This window comes from Dama dama, chromosome 13, assembly GCF_033118175.1.
Source record: "Dama dama isolate Ldn47 chromosome 13, ASM3311817v1, whole genome shotgun sequence".
Taxonomy (NCBI): Eukaryota; Metazoa; Chordata; class Mammalia; order Artiodactyla; family Cervidae; genus Dama; species Dama dama.
Window position 1 is genome coordinate 62,829,996 of NC_083693.1, and position 23,240 is coordinate 62,853,235.

A 23,240-nucleotide genomic window follows, 5' to 3' on the forward strand; every position below is an offset into this window, starting at 1 on the left:
AAAAAATCCTTATTTTATTTTCATTATTGATTGGGGTGCACTGGGTCTTAGTTGTGTCATGTGGGATCTTTTAGTTGGGTGTGTGGATTCTCATTCCCTGACCAGGGATTGAACCTCGGCCCCATAGATTGGGAGCGTGGAGTCTTAGCCTTGGAACTGGAATTTATAACTCTTAAGTAGTTTTGGCGTGTGGGCTCTAGGTAAGTGGTCTTCAGTAGTTGTGGCAAGGGGGCTCAGTAGTTGTGGCTCACAGGCTTAGCTGCTCTGTGGTATGGAGTCTTCCTGGAGCAGGGATTGAACTCATGTTCCCTGCATTGGGAGGAACGTTCTTATCCACTGAACCACCAGGGACATCCAAAAGCACATTGTTTTTATTTCATGATTATGGCGTGTTGTCTATGTGAAACTTTTTATTTTATTTATTATTTATTTATTGACTGTGCTGGATGTTTGTTGCTGTGCCCAGGCTTTTTTTGGTCTAGTTTCTGAGAGCAGGGGCTACTCTCTAGTTGTGGTGCATGATCTTATCATTGTATTGGTTTCTGTTGTTGCAGAATTTGGGCGCTTGGTCATGTTGGCTCAGTATTTGTGGCACATGGGCTTAGTAGTTGGAACTCAGACTATAGATCGAGAGCATCAGTAGTTACAGCACATGGGCTTAGTTGTTCCATGGCATGTTGAATCTTCCCAGATCAGGGATGGAGCCCATGTCCCCTTTTTTGGCAGATGGATTCTTAACCAGTGTATCACCAGGGTAGTTCTGAACTGTTTTTTTAAATTAATTTAGGCTGATTATAATTATTTTTTCATAGTTTTATTTAGTTTATTTACTTTCGGCTGTGCTGGGACTTTGTTGCTGCACAGGCTTTTCTCTAGTTGCTATGGGTGGGGTCTGTTCTTCGCTGTGGAGTGTGCGTTTCTTTCTGTGGTGGCTTCTCTTGTAGTGGAGCCTGGACTCTTGGCAAGCAGGCTCCAGTAGTTGCGGCATGTGGGCTCAGTAGTTGTGGCACACAGGCTTAGTTTCTCTGTGGCATGAAATCTCCCTTGAGCAGGGATCCAACCCATATTCCCTGTGTTGGCAGGAGGAATTCCTGTCCACTGTACCTCTAGGGACGTCCAAAAGCACATTGTTTTTATTTCATGATTGCTGCATCTTATCTCTCTGAGGTTTTTGATTTTTATTTTATTTATTATTTATTCATTTATTGGCTTTCTGAGTCTTCGCTGTGCACAGGTTTTGTTTTGTTTTTTTTCTCTCGTTGCAGAGCATGTATTTTGGAGTGCGTGGGTTCAGTAGTCTTGGTTCGTGGGTTCAGTAGTCTTGGTTCATGAGTTCAGTAATTGCAGTTAGCAGGGTCTAGGCTGCGAGCTTTCATAGTTGCAGGACACAGGCTTACTTGCCCCATAGCAGGTGGAATCTTCCCAACCCAGGGATTGAGCCTCTGTCCCTGCATTGGCATGTGTATTCCCACCACTGAGTCACCATGGAAGCCTCTGAACTACTTTTTTAAATGAAAAAATAATAAATAAAAAGTAGGGTATCTCTATGATTTTACAAGGTAAACTATATGGAAGCGAATGCAATGAAATAGTTAAGTCTTTTTTTGTCAAAAAGCAAATGTTACCATATTCAACATATACTGTACCTTCTCTTTTGCTTCTTATATCTTAAGAGTTCATATCGTTGCACATAGAGATCTATTTCATTCTTTTTTATGGCTGCTTAATAGTTGACTAGATATGAATGTCTTAATACCCCTTTCCTCCCCATAGTGAACAGTTATCGTGTTTCCAAACTTTTAATTAAAATTAGGTATGTATATATATCTTTGCAGTGTTTGACTGTATGTATGAGATACATTACTAGAAGTTATCACCTTGGGAGTAATAAATACATATAACTCTTTTATGAGTATAACATGGTTTTCTCTCCATCCTTAGGAAGAAGCCCAAGAAAAAAGAAAATGGAACTGGATGTAGAAGGTCAATGCGGTTACTAAAAGTTGATCCTTCAGGAGTCCCGCTGCCAGCAGCCCCAACCCAGACAGTATTAGAAGGAGATGAAAATGTAAGAAAGAGTGTAAACACAATGTATTAACTCAATAAAATACTGAAAAATTGGAAGTGTTTGAAAGTAGAGTAAAAGTAAAGTATGTTTAATTTGTACTTCATTAATTTAATACTTGACTGTAATATGGTTTAATGAGTAAGATTTCAAACTCATGAAAGACTGGATTATTTATTTCTGCAGACTTACCTATGTCAGATTGTGGGTAAACTGCTTAGCCATTCTGAGCCCCAGTTTCCCTATTTTTAAAATAGCAGCAATAACAGAAACCTCTTACAAGGGGTATTATGAGGGATTAAGGTCCTTACATTATATTGAATGTTTTATATTACTTAGTAAGTAAGCAATAAATGGTGGTATTAATAATAATATGTGATAATAATGATGGGGGTCCTATACTGTAGTTAATTTATGCTGTCAGTGAGTGGAAAGAGTTTTATTTACCAAATTTATTGTCTGAGTAAGATTATTTTTTATTCAGGAGCACCTACTGTTTTTAATACTTTTTATCTAAGTGCTTAATTATAACTTGGAAGATAGCACTCATTAGCCTGGTGCTTTGAGAGCTAATTGGAAATTAAGTTGCTAAGGATAGAGTAGCTCATTTTTTTGAAGCCTTTATGCATCCATGATAAGAAATACATTGAATCTACTCCACATGCACGCGCGCACACACACACCTGAAACAAACCTTTTGTGAAATGATATTTAACTCTTACTACATATGATATACTGTTGTATTTTCTGGTCTATTCTTTTCTCATTCAGTAAAACACACTGTTGGTTGTCACATATTAAAATGATTTCATGACTTGTGGGTTACAATCCCTGATATAAAAAAATGATAGAGAGTAATAACTTTTGAGTAATGAAACTGAACTGATCTGAATCAATTCCTAGCAACTCTGTTTATGGACAGTGTAACTTTGGACAGATTAACTTCTCTATGTTTCATTCTGCTGTCTTTGAAATGTGGTATCTCATTCACTGGATTATTAAGGGAATTAAATGAGATAATGTTATTACTTTACAGGATACTTGGCATTCATTCATTGAACAAATATTTTTGATTGCTGACTATATGTCACCCTTGTTGTAGATATTGAAAGTAAAGAGAAACCTCAAGCTTGAATTCTAGGGCAGAGTGACAACCAAGTTTTTTTTTTTTCCTTATTTTTTATAACAGCCTTTGATACCTCCTGGGCCTTTAGAAATGACTCCTGAAAATCGAGATGATGATGATGATGAACTATTTAAAGGATTTTTGCAGACTTGGGCAGAACTGAGCAAGGTATCACTTGGGAGGGTAAACCCAAGCTTTTAAGCAAATTTCAGTTCATGTGTTAATTTAGTACTTTGGTTTCTTCCATTGTTTCAGACAAGAAGTAAAAACACTGAGAAGGAATTATCTAGCATTAAAAGGTAAGTTAAAATCCCTTGCCTTTGTTTTACATTTCGTGAGATCTTTAAATTATAAAGACTATATACCATTAGAGGAAATTTGAAAATGAGGTGAAAAGCATTATCCATCATGTTTCTACCCTAACAACTGTTTTTTTTGTGTATTTCCTTTCAAATATTGCCATATACAAAACCACTGGGACACAAGCTTCATGAATGCATGAATTTTATCTCAATAGCCAGAAAAGTACATGGTGCCTAATATATATTCGTTCAGTTTTTAATAAACAAGTATAATTACATACATTTTTGCTTCATTATGTTTTAATATATGTACAGTTTTGCATTATGCTTTTCTATTAACATTGTGGTTGGATGTTACTACTCTTTAAATTTATGGAATAATTGAGTAATATTTCATTCAGTAGATGAAATTTGCTTAACCTCTTGGTATTTGGAGTTGTTTTCTATTTAGTTTTGAGTGTTTGTATGTGTGTATCTGTTGAAGATTATATTGTGATAGTGGCTTATTTCCTTAGGATAGATTCCAGAAGTGAGGTTAATGTGTCAAATATTATGGACGTTTTTAATAGCCTTTCAGTTCGGTTCAGTCGTGTCCGACTCTTTGTGACCCCATGAACCACAGCACGCCAGGCTTCCCTGTCCATCACCAGTTCCCGGAGTTTACCCACAATCGTGTCCATTGAGTTGGTGATGCCATCCAACCATCTCATCCTCTGTCGTCCCCTTCTCCTCCTGCCTTCAATCTTTCCCAGCATCAGGGTCTTTTCAAATGAATCAGCCTCTTTGCATCAGGTGACTGAAGTATTGGAGTTTCAGCTTCAACATCAGTCCTTCCAATGAACACTCAGGACTGATCTCCTTTAGGATGGACTGGTTGGATCTCCTTGCAGTTCAGGGGGCTCTCAAGAGTCTTCTCCAACACCACAGTTCAAATGCATCAATTCTTCGGTGCTCAGCTTTCCTTATAGTCCAATTCTCACATCCTTACATGACTACTGGAAAAACCACAGCCTTGACTAGATGGACCTTTGCTGGCAAAGTAATGTCTCTGCTTTTTAATATGCTGTCTAGGTTCGTCATAACTTTCCTTCCAAGGAGTAAGCATCTTTTAATTTCATGGCTACAGTCACCCTCTGCAGTGATTTTGGAGCCCAAAATACAAAGTCAGTCACCGTTTCCACTGTTTCCCCATCTATTTGCCATGAAGTAATGGGACTGGATGCCATGATCTTAGTTTTCTGAATGTTGAGCTTTAAGCCAACTTTTTCACTGTCCTCTTTCACTTTCATCAAGAGGCTCTTTAGTTCTTCACTTTCTGCCATAAGGGTCATGTCATCTGCACATCTGAGGTTATTGATATTTCTCCCGGCAATCTTGATTCCAGCTTGTGCTTCATCCAGTGTTTATCATGACATAGTCTGTATATAAGTTAAATAAGCAGGGTGACAATATACAGCCTTGACGTACTCCTTTTTCTATTTGGAACCAGTCTGTTGTTCCATGTCCAGTTCTAAATGTTGCTTCCTGACCTGCATACAGATTTCTGAGGAGGCAGGTCTGGTATTCCCATCTCTTTCAGAATTTTCCACAGTTTATTGTGATCCACACAGTCAAAGGCTTTGGCATAGTCAGTAAAGCAGAAATAGATGTTTTTCTGGAACTCTCCTGCTTTCTCAATGATCCAGCAGATGGTGGCAATTTGATCTTTGGTTCCTCTGCCTTTTCTAAAATCAGCTTGAATGTCTGGAAGTTCACGGTTCACGTATTGCTGAAGCCTGGCTTGGAGAAATTTGAGCATTACTTTACTAGTGTGTGAGATGAGTGCAATTGTGCAATAGTTTGAGCTTTCTTTGGCATTGCCTTTCTTTGGGATTGGAATGAAAACTGACCTTTTCCAGTCTTGTGGCCACTGCTGAGTTTTCCAAATTTGCTGGCATATTGAGTGCAGCACTTTAACAGCATCATCATTTAGGATTTGAAATAGCTCAACTGGAATTTGATCACCTCCACTAGCTTTGTAGTGATGCTTCCTAAGGCCCACTTCTCTTCATATTCCAGGATGTCTGGCTCTAGGTAAGTGGTCATAGCATTGTGGTTATCTGGGTCCCCCTTTAGGACATGCCAAATTGTTTTCCAAAATCTCTTTTTTTTTAATTTCTGAAAATCTTATATGAATTTACTCTGCTGTTAGTATATATGAATGTTTAACTATAGCCTGCTAACTTTAACGAGTGAAAAATAGCACCCTGTTGTTTAATTTGCTTTCCTTGATTGCCAGGAAATTGAATATTTTCCCACATTTATTGTGACTTTTCTTTTTTAAATCACCTTTCATTGTTTTGACCGTTGAGTTTGGTTTTACTTCTAAAGTTTAACTTTTTAATGTTCTCAGCTACAAAGTCAAATTAAATGGCATGGTCATTAGTGAAGATACTGTCTGTAAAGTTACCAGAGGCTCAATTACCTCAATGGCCATCCACCCATCAGAAATGAGGACTTTGGTGGCAGCTGGGGCCAAATATGGGCAAGTTGGACTTTGGGATTTGGTAAGTTATTATTTTTTTGAAGATATTGAAATTCGACTAAAGGAAATAGTCTGCGAAAGAACAGCCTAGAGCCATGTGTTTCTAGATGTTACTTGAGATTTATTGCTTTGTGATTTCAAATTTTAGAAACCTAGAGGAATTTAAATTTACTTTATAGAACTTCTGACATTTTTAGCTTGAATATCATTAGTCATCTGGGCATAAATGCCTGCCAGGAAACTTTATTACAGCTTTAAATGTATATATGAAAATATCACAGCAAGTTCTTAGTTTTCTAATTTTGTTTAAAATGTAATTTTCAAACTGGATCAAAATATCTTCCCATGGATCTTCTTAGGATGATTCTAGTCGTTTTTTGATGAGTCAGAAACTGATATTAAATTTCATTCATTGCATATATAATAACGCATTGATTGCTTTTAGTGGTTACAAAATTGAAGAAAGCCACGTTAATGTTCTCTGAATTTATTTATTTATTTATTTTTGGCCTTGCTGGGTTTCCCTTGCTGTTGGACGTTCCTTCAGGCTCGGTGAGCAGGAGCTCCTTTGTAGTTGGGAAGCTCAGGCTTCCTGTTTTGGTGGCTTGTCTTGTTGCAGGGTCTCTGTGGCTCCTGGGCTCTAGAGCACTGGCTCAGTAGCTGTGGTACACCGGCTTAGTCGCTCTGCAGCATATGGGATCTTCCCGGATCAGAGATCGAACCCATGTCTCCTGCATTGGCAGGCAGATCCTTCACCACTGAGCCACCAGGGAAGCCCTGAAGTTTATTTTCTAATTGGGGAAGTAGAACAAAGACATGAAAAATGCCTTAAGGACAGTTATTGGAGATGGAGAAGCCATTGTGACTTGTTGAGGGTTGGGGTTAATAAATAAAATGAATATTGTGAGAAGAGAAGAAATAAAAACCAAGTTCTCTTTTATTTTGAGTGCATAGGTTCTTGCTTATTTTGATAAGATGTTAGTAGGGGTAGGAGGTGAAAGGATTTGGTAAAGAAAACAGAAGAAGGGAAGTGGGAAGAGGACCAGAAATAGTATAAGGTTGTATAAGCTAAGAGATGAATTTCAAGCATGGGAGTCTGACAGGGCTTTTTTTCAGAGGAGTTAAGAAGAATGGGCGGCTTCCCTTGTAGATCAGTTGGTAAAGAATCCACCTGCAATGCAGGAGACCGGGGTTTGATTCCTGGGTTGGAAAGATCCTCCGGAGAAGGAAATGGCAACCCACTCCAGTATTCTTGCCTGGAGAATCCCAGGGACAGAGGAACCTGGAGGGCTATAGTCCATGGAGTTGCAAGAGTTGGACATGACTTAGTGACTAAACCACCACCAAAACGAATGGGAACAGAAAAAAGGGCTGTTAGTTTTGACATAGGGTCTGATGAGTGAGTTGAGAGAATAGCTTCAACAATAAGGTAAGGAAGGAACAGAGACTTTTAGGAGATTAAAAAAGTACGGGGTAGGGGACTTCCCAGGTGGTGCAGTGGATAAGAATCTGCCTGCCAATGCAGGGAACACAGGTTCGATCCCTATTCCTGGAAGATTCCACATGCTGTGGAGCAGCTAAGGCTGTGAGCCAGAACTACTGAAGCCTGAGTGCCTAGAGCCTGTGCTCTGCAACAAGAGAAGCCACCGTGATAAGAACCTTGAGCATCCCAATCAAGAGTATCCCCCACTCACTGCACTAGAGAAACCGGCATGCAGCAATGAAGACCCAGTGCAGCCAAAAATAAATAAAACAAAAATTTTAAAAATATGAATTGAAGTAGAAGAAGAAATGAAAACAGTGGATAGACTATTTGTTGAAGAATTTAGAAAAGGAAAAATAGAGAATTAGCATAGTCAAGTGAGTACCTTTTCAGGGTGGGTGTTGATGTATAGCACAGAGTTGAAGACATTTAGAACAGTCCATTTGTCATGTCTTTTCTGATGACTTCAAACATCTTTTTTACTGGATGTCTGCAGTGCAGTGTTTTTATCAACTTTCTAGTTTTTCAGGACACCTGGTTATCTCAACAGACTGAGCAAGTCTAAAGTCAGTGTCTTAGCTATCCTGTTCTCACTTCCCAACTTCCTTAGTTTTTTTTTTTTTTTAATATTTATTTTTATTATTTAACTGTGCTGAGTCTTATGGCACATGGGTTCTTTGATCTTAGCTGTGGAACGTGGGATCTTTAGTTGAAACATGTGAACTCTTAGTTTTGGCATGTGAAATCTGGTTTCCTGACCAGGGAACAAACCCGAGCCCCCTGCACAGGGCGTGGGGCATCTTAGCCACTGGACAGCCAGGGGCGTCCTCCCCTAGTTTTTGTTTTTTAAATTAGTTTTGTTGAGGTATAATTCACATTTTATAAAATCCACACATTTAAAATGTACAATTTAATGATTTTTAGTAAGTTTATTGAGTTGTGTAACCATCATCACGATTCAGTTTTAGAACATTTCATCATTCCTGTAAGACTCCTCATGGCTATTTACATTTAATCCCTGTTTCTACCCTTATCCCCAGGCAAATCTCTACAAATTTGCGCTTTTTAGCTATTTCATATAAATAGAATCATAGAATACATGGTCTTTTATGTTGGTGTTTTTCTTTTAGTATGGTTTTCAGGTGTATCTGTGTTACTATAACATGCTAGGAGATGCTAATCTGTCAGCACTTCTGTCTTTTATTGTTGAATAGTATTTCCTTGTTAGATTATACAACATTTTGTTTATGCATTTATCACTTGGTAGAAATTTGGGTTGTTTCCACTTCCTGGCTGTTCTGAATAATTCGATTTTAAATATTTGTGTACACATTTTTGTGTGGCAATGTGTTTTATTTCTTTTGAGTGGGTACCCGGGAATAGAATTGCTAGGTCATATGGTAACTGGTTAACATTTGAGGAACTGCCAAACTGCTTTCCAAAGGGTTTGCACCATCTTCTATTCCCACCAGCAATGTATGAAGGTTCCAGTTTTCCTCCATGCTTACCAACATTTATTATTGTCTTTCTGATTATAGCCTTTCAAGTGGGTGTTATCTTCCTAGTGAAGTTTTATCTCCCTGTGGTTTTGATTTGCATTTGTCTAATGAATAATGATGTTGAGGCTCTTATCCTGCCATTTGGGTGTCTTTGGTGAAATGTCTATTCAAGTCTTTTGTCAGTTTTTTTTATTAGATTGTTTGTTTTCTTGTTGAGTTATAAGAGTTCTTTGTATACTCTAGATGTGCATCCTTATCAGATACTTGATTTACAAATTTTTCTCCTTGTCTTTTCATTTTCTTAATGCTACTGAAGTGCAAAAGTTTTGAGTTTTGATGAGGTCCAATTCATCAAATTTTTAATCGATTGTGTTTTTGGTGTCATCTAAGAAATCTTCCGTGTAGCCCAAAGTCAGGAAGTTTTTCTCCTATGTATTTTTCTAAATATTTTTATAGTTTAAGCTTTCACATTTAGTTCACTGATCCACCTTGAGTTATTATTGTCTTTGAAGTATTTTTGTATATGCTCTGAAGTAAGGGCCCCAGTTCATCTTTTTATATGTGTATATCCAGTTGTCCCAGCACTGTTTGTTGAAAAGACTCCTTTACTGCATAGAATTGCCTTGGTAGTCCCTCAGTTTTCCACTTAACTGTTTGTCAGATTCCTAGTCTCACCTGGGGTCAAAAGTTGCATTGTCATTCATTTGGTCACTCATGCACCCATCCATTCATTCCACACTTACTGAGTGTTTTGTGTTAAGTACTCTTCTAATGATACCCCAGCCATATTTGTGAGGAAGGACTGTCCATGTTCTCATAGGGTTTGGAATTTAGTGGCAAAAGCAGCATGAATGAAGTAATTATATGTTTGATAAGTGGAGTGAATTATATACGGTGATTAATGGAGTGAAGGAAGAGTGATATTTTCACGTAGCAGGTAGACTGGCCTAATTTGGAGGATCAGGGAAGGCTTCCCTGAAGAAGTGAGAATTGAGTTGAGATTTGAAAGCTAAGTAGGAGTAAGTCAAGCAAACAAAGGGAAAAGAGCATTTCAGGCAAGAGGAACAGAATGTCAAGGACCTTAGGCAGTAGGGTGCCTGCTTGATACATTCAAGGACCTGAAAAAATGCCTGTGTGGCTGGAGCATGGACAACAAAGGCATAGATGGAAGGGATGAGTGGAGTTGGAGGGGGGGGGCAAATATAGAGGTGGGAAGAGGTCAGATGTGTGTCTTCATAAATTTTGTTGAGAATTTCGCTTTTTATCCTAAAAGCAAGAGGAAGCCATGGAATAGGTTGTCCCTTCATTCCTTAGGTCTAGTAAAATCCTTTAATGGTTTTGCCCCCCCTTTCCTATCCTGGCTAACACCACATTAGTGAGGGCTACATTTTCTTTTTTGGGATTACTGTAATAGTCTTTATTGGTGCTTGTACTTTCAGTTTTCATATTCCAATCCAGTGTGTACAGACAGTCATTTCTAGGCTCAAACCAAACTGGTCCTGGACTCATTTCGGTTTGAAGTCATTAGATGCACACTTGTTATTTTTGGACTGAAATGAAATTTGGACTACGGGTTTCCCTCCTCATCCAAAAGTAGAGTATTACTATGAAACTGTTTGTAAACTCAAATGGTATAATGAAAGAGGCAATTACCCTTAAGGTGTCTTGCTAATACATGCACAGAGTAAATCAAGATAAAGTTCAGATGCCATCAGACACAGTTCAGAGCTACGAGCGACTTCACGCTGAGATGCTGAGTGTAAGTTCCCTGGGCCAGAGCTTGGTGGTGCCCCTTGCTGCTTGGGGTGCGCTGCCTCTGTAACAGCTTCCTGCAAAACAAATGCTGAATGCTATTTTCATTTTTTACCTTTTCTCATAAAAATGAAAATCCTCTTGGATTCCCTTCAGTTAGCAAAAATAGGTATTAATATAGGTGTTTTGTAAGAGTGAAGTGGTATAAAGCAAAAAGCAAACTTTTGAATAGCGAGGATACCTGTGTTTATTTTTAAAGTAATTAAAATAGAAAATTCAGTTGTTCACTTGTATCAGCCACATTTCAAGTGCTTAATAGCGACACATGACTAGTGGATATCATATTGGATAGTGCATACATATATTATTTTTGTCATCTCAGAAAGTTCTTTTGGACAGTGATGCTGTGGAGTAAGTTAATAACAGCATTAATTTTGGTAAAATAAGGCTCAAAGATAAGATAACAATGGAATGAAGGAGCCAGCAAAACTAAGAAAACAAATAGAAAATCAGTGAAACTAATAGATTAGAAGGAACAGAATAGTAGACATTGCTGAAAATAAAATTACTGATATTAAAGGAAAGATTTGAGGTTATCTTAAACACAGATGAAAAAAGTTTTAAGAGAAAAGTCAGAATTGGATTGGCACATTTGAAAATGTATGCCACGTTCTCAGAAACTTTGGAGCTTAAAGGACAAAGAATTCTTCAGGTAGGAAAAACAAATTATATTCAAGGGGAGAAGTCAGGCTTGCCTCAGTTTTCTACAACATTTCATGTAATGTCTACAAAGTTCTGAGGGAAGGAAGTGTGGCCTGGAATACATAGGTAGCCCAGGATATTATTCTAATGTAAAGGCAGCAGGTAGGTATTTTCACATGTGAAAAAACTCTAGAAATTCAAGACCTGTGAGTTTATCTGGAAAAACTGCTTGATAGAAAATCTCAGCCAGTTAAAAGTAAGTCAAAATTAAGAATTCAGGAGTGAAGAAGCTTGACAGAAGAATCAATAATGAGTATTAAATCCATTTAAATGCAGAACTAATATTAAATAGCAATATGAATTATGATTACAGAACTAGATATGAAGGTTGTTAACCTGGACAAAATAAAAATAAATCTAGAGATAGAAAAAGGGAAGATTGGGTGGGGGGAATAGTGTCCTCAATCAATAGAAATCTGAAATTGAGACATACATAGTTAAATTTAAAAATAAAGCTTAATGACTGTAAGTGCTTTATGCTTTCTACTTTTTCCTTCTTAGATAACTCTTGTAAAGAAATACTCAAAATTCAAAAATTCCTTCAGCTTGCCTTTCTTTTATTATTTTAAAGTATAGTTAAATTTAATACTATTAAAAGTGGCCTTCCCCCTCCCCCAAATTTCTTCTCTATCCTATCCATATAAGTAACTACATGTAAAGACATTTATAATGATCGCTTAGTATTTCAGTGATAATTTTGGTCAATTTGGGGTTTTGAATGATTTTTCAGAACTTTTGTCTGGAGAGTATTGTTTTTGTAAAAAATATATGCTATGGACAATATATCAAAAAGTGTTAACAGTGGTTAACTCTGGGTAGGAGGAGGAGTTTGTGTTATTGTAATTTTTTTCCTTTTTTTAAAAAGATTTTTTCTTTCTTTCCTTTAAAATTTTTTTCTCTTTAAAAACTTAAAAAAGACAAAAATAATGCTTGAGTATTTCAGAACAGACTAAGCTAGATTTGGAGATGATAGTTGTTAGTTCATGATATAACATGTGGTATAGGAATATAACATGGAAATTCAAAACATGATGATTTCAGAGTTGGTAATCCAGTAGTGAAAGGATAATCTTTAGAAGCAGTAATATTACTATAGAAATTCAAATACATGCATTTTTCATGGGGTATTTAGGGGATTTTTTTTTTTTTTCCAGTTGCTAAGTTGTGTCTGACTCTTTGTGATTCCATGGACTGCAGCATGCCAGGCATCCCTGTCCTTCCCTACCTCCTGGAGTTTGCTCAAACTCACGTCCGTTGAGTCAGTGATGCTATCTAACCATCTAATCCTCTGCTGCTCCCTTCTCCTCTTGCCCTCCATCTTTCCCAGCATCAGGGTCTTTTCTAATGAGCCAGCTCTTCGCATCAGGTGGCCAGAGTATTCAGGGGATAAAATATTTAAAAAACTATCATTTTGTGCCAGAACCAAACACCTTACGAAAATTGTGCGCAGGATGATTTACTCATATAGAAGCATACTTAGCAAGCAAAGTAGAAGCAACATTGATGTATTTTAGTAGGAAGGAATTATCCTGTGTGTGAAATAAAAAGTAAATCTCACATTTCCTGAGGATTTCATGAAATGAGGTCAGAATAAGCAGTAATTATTTCCCCTCTGCATTATGAAAAACTACTTGTCTAGTTGCAAAAAACTGGGAACTATTAAAATAAATGAGACAATTCTGTTGGGTTGAAAATTAGGAAAATAGAGTATAAAGTTTCTAGTTCTGCCTTTCTAATTGGGAGGTTGGGTATAATAATAGACTGAGAAAAGACTGAATATAATACAGACATAAACATTTTAACAACTTAATGACATGGAATATATTACTATTTCTCACCAGTTTTTGTCTCTCTCCCCACCCCTAACTCTCTTCCAGACTCACCAACCTAAGGAGGATGGAGTTTATCTTTTTCAGCCCCACAGTCAACCAGTTAGCTGTCTTTACTTCTCACCTGCCAATCCGGCTCACCTACTGTCACTGAGCTATGATGGCACATTACGCTGTGGGGATTTTTCCAGGGCTGTTTTTGAAGAGGTAAATGTTAATATGTTTACATATTGACCTTAGATGATATTCTAGATTCTTTATGAAATGCCACGTGAATGATTATTATACCATCAGACTGGATGAGCTGGTATGGACAGGGACTTTAGAACTATACTGCCTAAATCCATATCCCGTCTGGTACTATTTGTTTGACCTTGGCAAGTGCCTTTACCTCTTTGTGTCTCAACTTCCTTAGTTTTGAAATGAAACAGTAATACTATTTACCTTACAGGATTGCCACAAGGATGAAGTGAGTTAATGTACTTAAAACAGAGCCTGGCACATGATAGGTTTTTTTCTCTTATTTTTTATTTTTGCAAAAATATTTGAAAGACAATAACCTATTCTTCTGTTTTAAGGCTTAAAACTTGTGTTTTATTCAGGAAAAATATGAGAATGTTATTATATTTTTGTTTATTATTTCTAGCCTTTGCAGGTATGAATTTTGTGAGGCTGAGTCTTAGATGTGACAGAAAAGACTAGAGAGAAATTCATCACATAACAAACAGTACTATAGCACATTATATGTAAAACATATGGCCAGTAATGTAACACAGAAACTATAAAATTTTTTTTGTCTTCTAGCTAAGATTTATCATGTCTTACATGCCATATATATATCTGTTAATAGATTAGCTCAGTTATTTTTGTCTGGTGAAGTTAGAATGAAATGCTGCAATTGGATGTGATAAAATTGTACTCTGGCCAAAAATGGACACCCAGGCGATTTCATTCAGAACATCTTAGGCCAGGTTTATTCATAACCACCTCTTGAGGATAAGGTCTTTTCCTGGGCTAATGTAGCCCCTATGAGGTCAGATTAAGTTGAAGTCTGTTTAAGAATAGTTGAAAGATGTTAGGCTCATACTTGTGACTATCCACCTGCCTAGAGATACTCTACCAAGATAAACAGACTTTACCCCTTGAAGGTTTTCTAATCCATTTGACCTCTGGTTGGGTAGGCCAGAAGCTTCCAAAGGCCTGAGGAATCCTCACAATATTTGATCCTAGTGATTACATTTGGTCTCCTACTTAGATATCTACTACTTAATGCTTAAAACAAACATGTCATTTCAAGTGAGCTTTCACATTTGCTTATTAACCATATTAGATTGTCTCGTTAAGAGAATTCTTATAAATTAAACCCTTTTTCAATGTGAATTTTAATCTTTGTGAAGTTTAGCATGGTTTAGATGTAGGTTTTCACCCTTTAACTTACCTTGAATGGAACTTTTGAAGTTTTTAGACATCCTCAGTATTAGGGCAATTTTATATGTGATAAACAGTGAAGAAAACACAGTATCACCACTGTTATGATTTATCATCATAAATACTAATTGATGATCTAATTTTATGTATGCCTTAATTTTTTATGTAAACTGGTACTCAAAATTAACACATTCTGATGTCTTTGTAATCATTCTAATGTTCTGTGTACAGATTATTCATAATTACTTATAGGAGTTTTTCTTAATACATATATTTATTGAAGCATAGTTGACTTACAGTGTTTCAGGTTCACAGCAAGGTGATTCAGTTATACATATATACATATTATTTTTCAGATTATTTTCCATTATAGGTTATTAAAAAATATTGATTATAGGTCTCTGTGCTATACAGTAAACCTTTGTTACTTGTTGCATCTATTTTTTTTAAATTAGAAATCTAGCATTCTCTTCATACTAAGTCAAACAAGTGGAATCAAAATGTCATAAATTTTTTACTTAGGTGAAAATTCATAAGTTTTCTAAAATACACATATATATATGGATACAAGAGCTTTTGTGCTATGCTTGATAAAGGCTTGAGAGAGAACAAAAGAAAAAAAAGATGGAGAAATTGGAAAACCTAAACTGAATGAAATGGAGCACTGAGTATGAAATAGAAAAAGTGAAACAAACTAGATGAAAGTAAAAGATCATCATATAGTCCAGTTGGATTTAAACATGGCTGCTCATTAGAAACATATCTGGAGCTTTGGACAAAAAAGCAATACCTAGGCATTTGTAATTATGATATGCATCTGGATTTTAAAAAGTGATTATAGGTTTTTCTATTAAATGGTAGCTTTGGTGATAGAGAATTCTATTATTTTTCTGTTGATCAATCACGATACAATGGTATTAAGTGAGTGATAGTTCAGTTCAGTTGCTTGGTTGTGTCCAACTCTTTGTGACTCCATGGACTGCAGCACTCCAGACTTCCCTGTCTATCACCAACTCCTGGAACTTACTCAGACTCATGTCCATCAAGTCAGTGATGCCATCCAACCATCTCATCCTCTGTTGTCCCTTTCTCCTCCTGCCTTTGATCTTTCCTAGCATCAGGGTCTTTTCCAATGAGTCCATTCTTCACATCAGGTGGCCAAAGTATTGGAGCTTCAGCATCAGATATGCAGCATCAGTCCTTCAATGAATATTCAGGACTGATTTCCTTTGGGATGGACCAGTTTGATCTCCTTGCAGTCCAACCTGTCCAACCCGCTGTTTTTTCCTAGCATCAGGATCTTTTCCAGTGAGTCATCTCTTTGCATCAGATGACCAAAGTGTTGGAGCTTCTGCTTCAGCATCAGTCCTTCCAATGAATATATACAGGGTTGATTTCCTTTAGGATGGACTCGTTTGATCTCCTTGTAGTCTAAGGGATTCCCAAAAGTCTTCTCCAGTACCACAATTTGAAAGCATCAGTTCTTCAGTACTCAGCCTTCTTTATGGTCCAACTCTCACATTTGTACATGATTACTGGAAAAACCGTATCTTTGATTATACAGATCTTGTCGGCAAAGTGATGTCTCTCTGCTTTTTAATGTGCTGTCTAGGTTTAAAAGACAGCAAGCGTCTTTTAAATTCATGGCCATTGTCATCGTCTACAGTGATTTTGGAGGCCAAGTAAATAAAATCTGTCATTATTTCCACTTTTTCCCCTTCTCCTTGCCATGAAGTGATAGGACTGGATGCCATGATCTTAGAGTTTTGAATGTTGGGTTTCAGGCCAGCTTTTTCCACTCTCCTCTTTCAGCCTCATCAAGAGGCTCTTTAGTTCCTTTTTACTTTCTGCCATTAGAATGGTATTATCTGCATATCTGAGGTTGTTGATATTTCTCCTGGCAATCTTGATTCCAGCTTGTGCTTCATCCAGTCTGGCATTTCGCATGATATACTCTGCATATAAGTTAAATAAGTAAGGTGACAGTATAAGCCTTGTCATACTCCTTTCTTAAGTTGGAACCAGTAAGTTGTTCCATGTCTGGTTCTTACTGTTGCTTCTTGACCCTCATACAGGTTTCTCAGGAGAGAAACCATCTCTTATATCAATGTATGGCAAAAACCACTACAATATTGAAAAGTAATTAGCCTCCAACTAATATGAATAAATGAAAAAAAATTAAAAAAAAAAAAAAGAATTTTCCATAGTTTGTTGTGATCCAAACAAAGACTTTAGTGTAGTCAGTGAAACGGAAGTAGCTGTTTTTCTGTAATTCCCTTGCTTTCTCTATGATCCAATGAATGTTGGCAATTTGATCTCTGGTTCCTCTGCCCTTTCTAAACCTAGCTTGTACATCGGAAAGTTCTCTATTCATATACTGCTGAAGCCTAGCTTAAAGGATTTTGAGCATAACTTTACTAGCATGTGAAATGAGTGCAGTTGTACAGTAGTCTGAACATTCTTTCTCATTGCCCTTCTTTGGGATTGGAATGAAAACTAACCTTTTCCAGTCCTGTGGTCACTGCTGACATATTTTCCAAATTTGCTGACATATTGAGTGCATCACTTTAACAGCATCATTTAGGATTTTAAATAGCTCAGCTGGAATTCCATCACCTCCACTAGCTTGTTTGTAAGTAATGCTTCCTAAGGCCCACTTGACTTTACATACTAGGGTGTCTGGCTCTAAGTGAGTAACTGTACCATTTTGGTTACCTGGGTCATTAAAATGTTTTTTTTTTTTTTGTATAGTTCTTCTGTGTATTCTTATCGCCTCTTCTTAATCTCTTCTGCTTCCATTAAGTCCATATTGTTTCTGTCCTTTATTGTGCCCATCCTTGAATGAAATGTTCCTTTGATATCTTCAGTTTTCTTATAGAGATCTTTAGTCTTTTCCATTCTGTTGATTTCCTCTACTTCTTTGCATTGTTCATTTAAAAAGGCCTTTTTATCTCTCCTTGCTGTTCTCTGGAACTCTGCATTCAGTTGGGTATATCTTTCCCTTTCTCCCTTACTTTTCACTTCTCTTCTTTCCTCAGCTGTATGTAAAGCCGCCTCAGAAAGCGATTTTGCCTTTTTGCATTTCTTTTTCTTCTGGATGGTTTTGGTCACTGCCTCTGGTACAGTGTTACAAACCTCTGTCCATAGTTTGAAGGACTATGGCACTCTGTCTACCAGATAGAATACCTTGAATCTATTCTTCACTTCCCCTGTATAATCATACGGGATTTATTTAGGTCACATCTGAATGGTCTAGTGGTTTTCCCTACTTTCTTCAAGTTAAGTATGAATTTTGCTATAAGGAACTGATGATCTGAGCCACAGTCAGTTCCAGGTCTTGTTTTTGCTGACTATATAGAGTTTCTCCATCTTTGTCTGCGAAAAATATAATCAGTCTGATTTCAACATTGACTATCTGGTGATGTCCATGTGTAGAGTGGTCTCTTGTGTTGTTGGAAGAGGGTTTTGCTGTGATCAGTGCATTCTCTTGGCAAAACTATTAGCCTTGCACTGCTTCATTTTGTACTCGAAGACCAAACTATCCTGTTACTCCAGGTATCTCTTGACTTCCTACTTTTGCATTCCAGTCCTCTATGATGAAAAGGACTTTTTTTTTTTTTTTTTGGTGTCAAATCTACAAGTTCTTGTAGGTTTTCATAGAACTGTTGAGCTTCTTTGGCATAAGTGGTTGGGGCATAGACTTGGATTATTGTGATGCTGAATGGTTTGCCTTGGAAATGAACCAAGATTATTCTTTCATTTTTGAGATTGTACGCAAGTACTGCATTTCAGACTCTTTTGTTGATTATGAGGACTACTCCTTTTTTTGTAAGGAATTCTTGCCCACAGTAGTAGATACAATGGTCATCTGGATTAAATTTGCCCATTCCTGTCCATTGTAGTTCACTGACTCCTAAGTTATCCTAAGATTAAAAAAAAAAAAAAAATTCTAGTATGTCAGTGTTGTGAACTAAGTCATAGTTTAAAGAACATGGTGAGAGTGAAGTTTATGGTATAGGAAATACTACATCTCAGTAAAACTGTAAAAAGAAATTAAGAAGGGGAAAAAAAAAGGACAGTGAGCCAAACCAAACCCACGTGCAGACTTGATTCCATCAACAGACAGCTGTTAGATGCCTTGAAGTTGAGGCAGAGGTGTCAGTAGTTAAAGCTTTAGGCTCCTGGTTTGTGGCTGAGCTTTGTTGGTCTAGTAAAATGGTGTCAAGGGTAAATAGCATCATTTTGGGGATTCTCGATCTGTAGATCAATCTTGCCATCTCCTGCTTTAGTGTGTCCAATTTACCTTGATTCATGGACCTAGCGTTCCAGGTTCCTATGCAATACTCTTCTTTGCGGCGTTGGACTTTACTTTCACCACCAGACACATCCAAAACTGAACATCATTTCTGCTTTGGCCCAGCCACTTCATTCTTTTTGGAGCTATTAGTAATTGCTCTCTGCTCTTCCCTCATAGCATGTTGGACCCTTTCTGATATGGAGGGGGGCGGTGTCTGTCTTCCGGTGTTCTATCTTTTTGCCTTTTTATACTGTTCATGGGGTTCTCCTGACAAGAGTACTGGAGTGGGTTGCCATTTCCTTCTCCAGTGGACCGTATTTTGTCAGAACTCTCCAGTGTGACCTGTCTGTCTCGGGTGGCCCCGCACAGCATGATTCATTGAGTTAAACAAGCTTCATTGAGTTAAACAAGCCCCTTCACCACGACAAGGCTGTTGTTCATGATGGAGATTTGCTTATTAGTAATTATTGTAATTATTTAAAGAATTGTCTATTTGGATCTTTTGCCTGTTTTTAATTGGGTTATCTGTGTTTTTAGTATTGAGTTGTCAAAGTTCTCAACTTATTTATGTTTTTAAAATCAGGTTTATTGAGGTATACAATACATACTGTAAAACTTACCTATTTTAGGTGTGCAGTTTTATGAATTTTGGCAAACTTATGTAACCACCACTGCAGTCAAGATACAGAAAATTTCCATCACCTGAAAAATTACCTCATAATTCTTTGCAGTTAGTCCTCTCCTCTTTCCCAAAGCCCTCGGAAAACCACTGATGTTACTACTGCCCATATAATTTTTAAAAAAATTTTTATTGGAGCATAGTGGATTTACAGTGTTATGTTTCAGATGTACAGCACAGTGAATCAGTTACACATATACATATTATCTGCTCTTTTTTTTAAAATTCTTTTCCCATATAGACCTTTACAGAATATTGAGTACAGTTCTCTGTGCTATATAGCAGGTTCTTATAGTTATCTATTTTATATATATTAGTGTGTATATGTCAGTCCCAATTTATCCATCTCCCCCATCTCCTGGTAAACACAAGTTTATTTTCTACATTCATGCCTCTACTTCTGTTTTGTAAATAAGTTCATTTGTACCCATTTTTTAGGTTCCACATGTAAGCAATATATGATATTTGTCTGTATCTGATTCACTTCACTCAGAATGCAATCTGTAGGTCCATCCATGTTGCTGCAAGTAGCATTAGTTTGTTCTTTCTTGTGGCGGACTAATATTCCATCAGGGTGTTCTGGTGGCCTAGATGGTAAAGACTGCCTGCAGTGCAGGAGACCTAGGTTCGATCCCTGGGTTGGGAAGAACCCCTGGAGAAGGGAATGGCTACCCACTCCAGTATTCTGGCCTGGAGAATTCCATGGACTTTATAGCCCATGGGGTCACAAAGAGTCAGACATGACTGAGTGACTTTCACTGAAACTGAATATTCCATCGTATATATGTACCACATGTTCTTTATCCACTCCACTGTGGATGCACCATTTAGGTTGCTTCCATGTCTTGGCTGTTGTGAACACTGGGGTGCATATATCTTTTTGAGTTTCAATTTGTACTTCAATTGAGTAGAAATCAAATTCAATCCATTTCCTAGTAAGTTTCAGAGTAGATCTGCAACTGAGGTTTATTGGGTTTAAGAGATTTGGGATGTAGCCCCAACATGGGTGGATGGGCTGTTTGATTGCAGACAAGTCTTAGAGTTGATCAGTGCCTTGATTCCATCTCTGCCAAAGAGGATGACCATTTTGTCCTGTGCTTCCTGTGGGGATGATGGGAGGATAAATGAGGTATTTGGGGTAAAGTGTTTTGTTGCTTTTTAAACAAAGAATCCATGCATTGGCTTTTTTTAAAAGAAGATTGTTACTTAAGTTAATTGTTCCTTATATCCTTAGGTATATAGAGATGAAAGAAGCAGCTTTTCCTCCTTTGACTTCTTGACAGAAGATGCCTCCACTTTAATAGTAGGTCACTGGGATGGAAGTATGTCACTAGTGGATAGGCGGACTCCTGGAACTTCTTGTGAGAAACTTCTCAAATCTTCTTTGAGCAAAATAAGAACTGTTCATGTGCACCCAGTGCATAGACAGTATTTTATCACTGCGGGATTAAGGTATGTTCTTCATAAAATTTTATGATATAGATCTTTTAACATTAGGAATAATGTTTTAGTTTGATTGACAAAAGACTTTTTTGTGATACCCACTGACCAAATAATTTTCCTTTCTATGCTAATTTGAGGGTGTTTTTTGTTGTTTTTTTTTTTTTTTGAGTTTTTTTGTGATTCTTTAAAATGAGATTTAATACATAGTGAAAATATTGAGACTTTGGGACTCTGTGGGAGAAGGTGAGGGTGGGATGAAACAAATATACGTTTTTGTTTTCCTTGGTCTCGTGCATTTACTTCAGTCTTTTGAGAAGAAAATCTGTAAAAAATACAAGTTAAATGGGACCTGCAGTTTCTTAGTCTGTGTTAACTTTTTTCTTGAAGAGATGAGAAAACCAGCTAGAATCTTTTCTATCTATACCCACCTGCTCACATATATATGCTATAATTTTGGAATTTTTCTAATTTTTAATCTATACCCATGTTTTTAAAATTAATACCGAAAAAGAAATTAATACCGAAGATTCGAGGGGCCTGTCTTAACTGTTCTTCAATGTAGTGTGTATTTGAGTGTCTAATTTACGTTCCGTGCTGTTGTAGAGGCTTACTCCGTGTACTGTGATAACACTGAGAGTTATTCCTCCTGTTACAGGGATATTCATATTTATGATGCAAGATGCCTGAATCGCAGTAGAAACCAGCCTTTGATTTCTTTAACTGAACACACAAAGAGCATCGCTTCAGCCTATTTTTCACCTCTTACTGGTAACAGAGTAGTAACCACATGTGCTGACTGCAAGCTGAGGTAAATTGGGAAGACAGAAATACGTCGTTAAGAGTCTGTAGTTACTTAGTTAACCAGTAGCTTTGTTTACTATTACTCCTTATTACATCACTAGTGTTAATTGTTTTGTAGCCATGTCTAGGTTCCCAAAGATCAACGACCTGTACTTAATGGCATTTCAGCAGTTTTGGAATCTGTAAATTTCCTTGAGATTGGCAAGGAAGGTCTGTAACTACCCTGGGGAGTGATGTCAGGTTTTCCTTTTAGCACTGAAATCTAATGAAATCAGGCTTGTGATAGCTTGTGTGAAAGTCACTCGGTCGTGTCCAGCTCTGTGACCCCATGGATTGTAACCTGTCAGGCTCCTCTGTCCATGGGATTCTCCAGGCCACATACTGGAGTGGGTAGCCTTTCAGGGGATCTTCCCAACCCAGGGATTGAACCCAGGTCTCCCGCACTGCAGGCAGATTCTGTACCAACTGAGCTACCAGGGAAGCTTTTCTGTGTGATATCTTGGATAGAAGATAATTTTAGCATAGGAAGACGCTCTTACTCTGGGGATAGTGGGATCCCTTCCACAAGTCAAGTGCTGAACTGAAGTTGCAGAGCCCTTGGCCATGGGCAGGCAGAAAAGATAGCAAAAACTGGGTTTCTGTTGGATAAATTGGATAAAATTGGATAAAATTTTATGGTTTTAGCTTTGGTACCTTTCTATAGCTACTACCTAAAAATGGATTTTAAAATGTAACATAAGCCAGTTGAACAAAAATAGAAAATAATGCCAATTTTTTAAAATGTGGAGAATGTTAATGCAACCATGAAGGAAATAAGTTTGTTCTCTTCTAAAATCCCCAATTTTGCTTAACATTGCAAGCAGTTCTCAGTTTATGAGACTTTTACCTTAAGTGATTTTGGAATGTGTTGATTATTCACTCAACAAGTGTCTGTTGAATGCATACTATGGGCTGGGCTCTAGAAAACCACCTAATTTCTGTTTAGACCCATATACTGGGAAGAGCGTGGTTTATGGTGTGTAACAGGAGCCCTGTTAATTCCTAGTAAAGTCTGTGAGCATTACCAGGTAGTATATTGAGAGATTTAATCACTGGGCAGTGTCAGCCCAGTGTCCCCTTTCCACCCATGCCATTTTCTTTGTCTTAAAGGCCACTTAATTGTCCCATTCCTGTTCCTTTGCACTGCAAACTTTACTCTTGTGATTTGGCTTTCTGGTAATCTAATTAGTTAATAAGTTCTAGTGCCAAGA

The 23,240-nt window shown here is 37.3% G+C and overlaps 1 protein-coding gene across 9 annotated transcripts in view; it reads left to right on the top strand.

Annotated features, from left to right (window-relative positions):
• WDR76 (WD repeat domain 76) overlaps positions 1 to 23,240 on the top strand; it is a 54,696-nt gene that overhangs the window by 23,898 nt on the left and 7,558 nt on the right. For all 9 annotated transcript variants that reach the window (XM_061159274.1, XM_061159278.1, XM_061159273.1 and 6 more), the window contains 7 exons: positions 1,942 to 2,068; positions 3,255 to 3,359; positions 3,447 to 3,490; positions 5,886 to 6,039; positions 13,391 to 13,549; positions 20,981 to 21,198; positions 21,845 to 21,997. In XM_061159274.1, the coding sequence (XP_061015257.1) occupies positions 1,942 to 2,068; positions 3,255 to 3,359; positions 3,447 to 3,490; positions 5,886 to 6,039; positions 13,391 to 13,549; positions 20,981 to 21,198; positions 21,845 to 21,997 (960 nt within the window). The remainder of the gene's footprint in view (positions 1 to 1,941; positions 2,069 to 3,254; positions 3,360 to 3,446; positions 3,491 to 5,885; positions 6,040 to 13,390; positions 13,550 to 20,980; positions 21,199 to 21,844; positions 21,998 to 23,240) is intronic.